This window comes from Sorex araneus, chromosome 2 (assembly GCF_027595985.1).
Source record: "Sorex araneus isolate mSorAra2 chromosome 2, mSorAra2.pri, whole genome shotgun sequence".
In the NCBI taxonomy this organism is placed as follows: domain Eukaryota; kingdom Metazoa; phylum Chordata; class Mammalia; order Eulipotyphla; family Soricidae; genus Sorex; species Sorex araneus.
In genome coordinates, this window is record NC_073303.1 from 3348695 (window position 1) to 3355895 (window position 7201).

Consider the following 7201-nt stretch of genomic DNA (forward strand, 5'->3'; position numbering starts at 1 on the left):
TAAGGTCCATTTTAACATATTTTATTTCATTTTTTAAAAAAATTGAATCACAGAGAACTACAGTTACAAGACTTTCATGTTTGAGTTTCAGTCATACAATGATTGAGCACACATCCCTCCACCAGTGCACCTTCTCCACCACCAATGTCCCCAGTATTCCCCCATCCCACCCCTCCCCCTGCCTCTATGGCAGACAATTTCCCTCTTACTCACTCTCTACTTATGGGCATTATGGTTTGCAATACAGATACTGAGAGACCATCATGTTTGGTCCTTTATCGCCTTTCAACGCACATCTCCCATCCCGAGCATCCCTCCAACCATCATTGACTTAGTGATCTCTTTTCTATCCCAGCTGCCTTCTCCCCCAGCTCAAGAGACAGGCTTCCAACCATGGAGCAATCTTCCTGGCCCTTTTCTCTACTGCCCTTGGGTGTTAGTCTCATATTATGATATTTTATATTCCACAAATGAGTGCAGTTATTCTATGTTTGTTTCTCTCTTTCTGACTCATTTCACTTAGCATGATATTCTCCATGTCCATCCACTTATAAGAAAATTTCATGACTTCATCTTTCCTAACCTGACTCTGGAAGAGCCTCCAATTGTTGGGAAAGACGAGTAAGAAGAGGCTGCTAAAATCTCAGGGCTGGGATGAATGGAGACATTACTGGCGCCCGCTTGAGTAAATCAATGAACAATGAGATGACAGTGATCTTTCCTAACAACTGCATAGCATTCCATTGTGTAGATGTACCCAAGTTTCTTTAACCAGTCATCTGTTCTTGGGCACTTGGGTTGTTTCCAGATTCTGGCTGTTGTGAACAGTGCTGCAATGAACATACAAGTGCAAATCTCATTTCTCCTGTGCTAGCCATGGAACCAAGCCACTCCAGACAAGGACCTGAGCATGCAGCTCAGCAGAGCTGAAGCGGGTTCTGGTGTGAATAACCATGTCCTCGCGTGAGCAGGAAAGCGGGAGCTGGAACCGAGTTTCCACCTGGTCTGGTACTAGGGTCTCTGGAAACTGCCGTGGGTACTGTTAGGTGCTTCAGTCTGTGAAGCTGGGGTCTGCCCAAGGTTAGGGAGTGACTCCACGGCTGTGTGTGCAAGGACGGCAGGAAAAGGCCAAGCTCTGGAAATGTGCAAGAGTGGGAGCAGGAAGCCCACTGTGATTCCAGCTCTACAAGGGCACTGGGGGGGCAATGCACCCCTCTGCACCCCCCAGACGGGGGCAGGGGGACCCAATTTTATTTGTTGGAGGTAAGACTTTCTTCCCTCTCCCTCTTCCCCTGCCTCATCTCAGCTCCCTCCCTCCCTCCCTCCCTCCCTCCCTCTCTTCCTCCCTCCCTCCCTCCCTCCCTCCCTTCCTCCCTCCTTCTCTTCCTCCCTCCCTCCCTGTGGCATCCACAGCCTGCCCCCCTCCCCCACTCTAGAAAGAGCCTGGAAAGGTTGTGTACTCCTAAGCTCAGGGACTTGGCTCAACCTTCCCGGGGGCTGCCTGAGTCAGTCCCTGTCCTGGGTGCAGGCTGGTGGCCGGGCGGGGTCTGACTAGCCCCCTCACCTGTGAGACTCACCAGCTCCTGGACTGGCCCCTGATTCTTGGCAGAGAAATGTCAGTTCTGGAGAGCAGCTGCCGGGACCCTCAGCTGCGGGCAGACATGGGAGGGGGGAGCCTTCAGGGGTTGGTGTGTGGGGGTGGGAGAAGGATCTAAAAGAAACCCAGGTTGGTGCTGGTGGGTGCTCCGCGCCCCTTCACCTCCTTCTGGAGGGTTCTTTTTGGGGGGGATGGGGTGGGGTTGTGGGTCAGACACTCAAGCCTGACCTCAAGGTGGGGTGGCAGACAGAAAGGGCAAAGGGTGTGTTCCCCAAACCCCATCCGAGCCCACCTGGAGGTACCAAGGGCGTCTCCCTCCCCAAACGCGGCCCCTCGCCCAGGCCTGCGCTCAAGGGTGTTGGTGTTTGCGCAGGTGGGCCTGGGGCTGGGGCCTGGGGCTAGAGCTGGGGCTTAGGGGCGGTGCTGGGGTCTAGGGAGGGGGTGCTCAGGCCCAACCAGCCTAGCCCCGCTTGTTCCCAAGGGGTGCGTGGAGGCCCAGGGTAGAGCCAGCGCCCCGATTCCTGCGCGTAGCCTCAGGGTGGGAGCCCCGAGTTCTACCTGGTGGCCGTGGGGCGTCTGGCAGAAGCCTCTGCGCAACTGTCTACTCTAACCCCAGCCCCGCCCCCCCAGCCGCCCTGGGTCTTGCAGGGGCTAAGGGATTGGGGGACCAGAGTGGGAAATGGGGGTGGGTGCTATGGGGCGCTGTCTAGGACCACAGGGGCGATGTGACTGAGTTTTTCCCGGCAAAGTCCGGCAAATCCTAGCGGGCGGGGAGGCGCTAGCAGCAGGTGGGCGGGGGGGAGGGGGGCCCAGACAAGCGTTGCTCATTAGATAGGATTTGGGGTGCTATGAGAAGAGCTGAGATTTGAAAAAACGGACACTAATCTTACAGAGCGGTTTCTGGGTCCTCCCGGGGATGGGGCCCGAGAGCCCGCGGCGGAGAGGCCGGAGAGGGCGCGCAGGGCGCGCGGGCCTTGCAGGGTTGCAGCGACGCTTCGCTCGAGCCGCGAAGGACCCGATCTCCTTCACCTCTGCGGGAGTTTTCTAGAAAAAAAAAACGGAGACTGCCTGGGCCAGGGACCGGCTTCCCTCCCCGAATTGCTCCGGGGTCTGCTTCAGTGTTATCTCCGGCTAATTATTGGCCAGGAGGCTGCCAAGTCGCCCCCCCCCCCTTCCAAGTCTCTAGCTTTTGTCCAAATTCAACCTTTGCGCCGCGCCCTTGGGCGTGAGCAGACAGCACTCTCGCCCCGCCGAGCCCGACCGCCAGTGGCTCCCCGCTCCAGCCCGCCCCAAGGGGCTGCAGGAACCAATTCCGACTCCACCCCGCACCCCCCAACTTCCAGATCCTAAACCTTCTGGTCCGGGACAAGGCACCCCGTACCCAGGAAGTGCGGAAGTGCGGGAACAAGTCGGACACCGCCCACGGTGGTTCCTGCTCCTGCCCGTTTGATGTTCCCCCTGCGCACGCAGGCCGTGAATTGTTGGAGCCCCCCCAGGTCTCCAGCTTTTCAGAGGCAGGTGCAGCTTCCTCCCATCAAAGCCTTCCATTCCCCACAGGGAACACTGCCCCCCGCCCGTGGGAGGTGGTGTCCTCACCCCCGAAACTACCGGGAGCCCCAGCTCTGCAGAGAACATTCTCCTGCAAAGGGATGGGAACCGCTAAGGAGCAATTGCTTGACCCCCAAAGGAGTTTTCCCTAATCTTTAAAATAGGCACATGGTTTTGTGTTTGACCCAAACTCCCAACTTTCAAGCTGTTTTTTTTTTCTTTTTGGGTCACACCCGGCGATGCACAGGGGTCACTCCTGGCTCTGCACTCAGGAATCACCCCTGGCAGTGCTCAGGGGACCATATGGGATGCTGGGATTCGAACCCGGGTCGGTCGCATGCAAGGCAAACGCCCTACCCTCTGTGCTATTCCTCCAGCCCCTGTTCTGTTTTGAAGCCACACCTGCTCAGGGCTTACTCCTAGCTCTGTGCCCAGGGGTCTCTCCTGGTGGTGCCCAGGGAACCATATTCCAAGCAGGGTGGGCCCCGTGCAAGGTTAGTGCCTTAGCCCCAGTCCTAACTCTTGGGGTCCTCCCATAGTTCTTAAGTCAGCCCAGAGGAATCCTGGCTGTGTTCCCATAATTGAAAGAGCCAGCTTTTGGGAGCCACCAATCAGAATCAAGGAATTTGAAAAAGTCTACATGACTCTAGCTGGTGATTAACCTGACTTATGGGTCCTGGGGTTTGGGCTCTCAGAAGGCTCCCCAATGTCACAGATTCTCTTATCTCCTAAATGAGTGAGCTCTGACAGAAATCTGAAGCTTAGTCAAATGCACTGAATGGGAGCTAGCCAGGGGAGGAAACCTATAGGAAGATGGAATATTCAGGAAGCTTTTTTGACCTCCCAAAGGTTTTAAAACCTCAACACGGAACCAGTTCCCCCTCCCCCCCAAACCTCTCTATCTCCAGCCCATCACCCATCACCACCAAGGGCTAAAGTCAATTATGAGTTTTATTAAAAAATAAGCACTATGCCTGGGGTTCATAAAATTTATACAGGAATATGTACACAGACACAAATAAAATAATATTAAAAAATAAAAAAAAATCACACTTGCTTTCCGTGGTGACGGTCCTGGCACCCCTAACACAACACACACGTCATATGAACTTGAAAGATCTTGCTCAGAGACCGCAGGGGAGCGATCCACGAACCACGAATAAAGCTGTCTCCCGTTGCCCGCAACATTTCCAATCCAGGTTCCAAAAATATATAAATAATTTAATTACAAAACCCAACTGCATATATATATATATATTTTATATTTTGGCACAGTGAAGCATTGGTCAATAGCAGAGAAAGGACAGGGAATTCTCCTGACCCCTCTCTCACACGCAGTCATACCGGTGAATGCCACATACGTACACGTCGGGGGGGGGGGCGTGAGCCCCAAACAGTAGTCATATCACTTATCATCTGGAACGGTTCCCTGATTTTTTGGTTGGAGGAAGGGGGGAAATGGCATTTATGGACGGTCCGATAAAAAAAAAAAAACAAAACCAAAACAATAAAAACGGCACGAGACTCGGAGGGGCCTGGACAGGAGGAGAAAGGACAAGTTTGCGCGGGGAGAAAGTTGGGACACAGTGGGCCAGGGACGGACCGGGAAAGAGAATTGCTTTGGTCCCCTGTCAAGTCATCCAAGACGAAGGAGAAAATTTGGGACAGTTTCCAAAAAAGAAAAAAGAAAACCACAAAAACACACGTTTTCACCCTAAGGCACGTTGAGTGGCGACTTTCCCACGCGAGGTTCAAGTCTCTTGAACTTGGGACAGAAAGTGCAAAGCACCAACCTCCTGCCCGGCCCGGCCAGGCCCGCTGCCCCGACGGCGCGCTCAGGCCAGGAGCGTCTCCACCGGGTAGGACAGGTGCGGGCCGGGGCCGCCGGCCACCGCCGCCTGCAGGGCCGCGGGCAGCCGGAGGGGGCAGTACAGGGGCGCGGCGCCGCCGCCCGCCGGGCCGCGGAAAGGCTTGGCCGGGCCGGCGGCCGCGACGGGCGCGAAGAGCAGGGGCGGCGGCGGCGGCGCGTCGGGGCCCCGCGCGCCCCCCAGCAGCGCCGGCTCGGCCGCGCCGTAGGCGCACAGCGGCAGCAGGGGCGCGCCGGGCGCGCCGGGCAGCAGCGCGGGGTAGGCGGGCAGCGGCGGCGCGGCCCACGCGTGCTCGCGGCGGCTGCGGAACGGCTTGCTGAGGATGCTGTCGATGGCGAAGGAGCTGGAGAACTTGCCGGCCGGGCTGCCGCGGCCCTCGGGGCGGCCGGGCGAGCGCGCGCGGGGCGAGGCCGGCCCGGCGGCGGCGGGCGCGGGGGGCGCGGGCGGCGGGGCCGCGTCGTCGGGGCCGGGCGCGGGGCCGGCGGGGGGCGCGCGCTGGCTGAGCCGCTTGCGGCGGCGCCGGAACACGCCGTCGGCGAAGGTGTACTCGCTGTTGGGGTTGAGCATCCAGTAGTTGTCCTTGCCCCAGGGCCGCGAGGGGTCGCGCAGCACCTTGACGAAGCAGTCGTTGAGCGAGAGGTTGTGGCGCACCGAGTTGCGCCAGCCCGTGTAGCTGCCGCGGAAGAACGGGAACTTGCCCATGAGGTACTCGTTGATCTCGGCCAGCGTCAGGCGGCCGCCCGCCGAGTCGCGGATGGCCATGGCGATGAGCGCGATGTACGAGTAGGGGGGCTTGGGCCGCCGCGTGTACGGCTTGCTGCGCGCGCCCTCGCCGCCGCCCGCGCCCCCCGCGCCCCCCGCGCCGGGCCCCGCCGCGCCCGCCGCCAGCGCCGCGCCCGGCCCCGCCGCCAGCGCGGCCGCCGCCGCCGCCGCCGAGCCCGCCGCGCTCTCCTCCTCCTCCTCTTCCTCCTCCTCCTCGTCCTCGTCGTCGTCCTCGTCGGCGCCCGGCTCGCCGCCCGCGTCCCGATCGCCGCCTCCCGCCGGCTCCGCGGCGCCCGGCGCGGGGCTGTTGGCGGCGCAGTCGCCGTCCGAGCCCAGCGAGTCGTCGCCGGCGGCCGACAGCGGCGAGGGCGCGTCCCCCGCAGCGCCGCCGCCGCCGCCGCCGCCGCCGCCGGGGACCCCCTCCAGCCCGGCCCCCGGCTGGTCCCCGGACGGCGCGCGCGGCGCGAACACCTCCAGCTTCATGCCCGTCCCGGGAGGGCGCCGCACCGACGTCTGGCGCGCGGGCCGGCGGGGGGCGCTCTCCGCGCCGGGGTCCTGGCCGGGCGCTCCCGGGGCCGGGCTCGACTCGGGGTCCTCTGGCGCGAGACGGTCCGCGGGCCGCAGAAGGGTCCTCCGGCGCCGCGGCGGTTCCTCGGAGGGGTCGTGCTTAGTGGGGGAACTGCGCGGGCCGGAGCGGAAGGCGCGGGGTGGGCGCCGGTCGGGGTTCGAGGCTCAGAGGCTTCGGGGCGAAGGCGCGCGGAGGCGCGACGGTCCCCCCTCGGCTGCCCTGCGCTGTCCCGGCGGCGGGAAGGAGCGCGCGCATCTGCTCTCCGTGCCGGCGAGGAGGAGCGGAGCTCGCTCACAGGAGCAGGAGGAGCAGGAGGAGGAGGAGGAGGAGGGGAGGGGGTCCCCCGTCCCGCGCTGGCAGGCGTCCTGGGGGTGCGCGATGTCCCCTAGCGGGGGAGGGGTCCGACGCTTCAGCCCCGAGCGCCCGCGCAGCCGAGTCCCCGAGGCCGAGGCCGTGGCGCCCGCAGCTGCCTTCCCGCCGCCGGCCTGCGGGCCAGCAGCATCTCCGCGCGGCCCGCCGCGGCGCAGTCTCGCCTCCACCTTCGACCCGGCCCAATATAACCCCGCGGCGGCTCCTCGGGGGCGGAGCCTGGGCCCGGCCGCTCGACGGGTGGGGGTGGGTGGGTGGGTGGGTGGGGATGAGGTGGCCTAGGTGCCCGCGGCGCCCCGGCCCGCGCGCACCCGGCCGAGGCCACGCAGAGGCGCGGCGGGGCCGGGCGCCGGGCGCAGGTTGTTTGTTTGGGCCCGGCCCGGCCCCGCCCCGGCCCGCCTGCCAATGGGGAGCGCGCGCGCGGCCGGGGGTGTGTGCGGGGTTTGGGGGTGCGGGAGCGCGGGGGCCCGCCCGCTCCGGGGCTCAGGT

The 7201-nt window shown here is 62.4% G+C and overlaps 1 protein-coding gene across 1 annotated transcript; it reads right to left on the reverse strand.

The window, feature by feature from the left end:
- Window positions 1-4078: 4078 nt before the first annotated feature.
- Window positions 4079-6268, reverse strand: FOXQ1 (forkhead box Q1). The gene has a single exon (XM_055127215.1). The coding sequence runs from the start codon at window positions 6256-6258 to the stop codon at window positions 4981-4983; it is 1278 nt and encodes a 425-aa protein (XP_054983190.1). The 5' UTR covers window positions 6259-6268; the 3' UTR covers window positions 4079-4980.
- Window positions 6269-7201: the final 933 nt, after the last annotated feature.

Excerpts from the sequence above, each read along its gene's own strand:
- FOXQ1 (XM_055127215.1), bottom strand. The coding sequence starts at position 6,258 with ATGAAGCTGGAGGTGTTCGCGCCGCGCGCGCCGTCCGGGGACCAGCCG.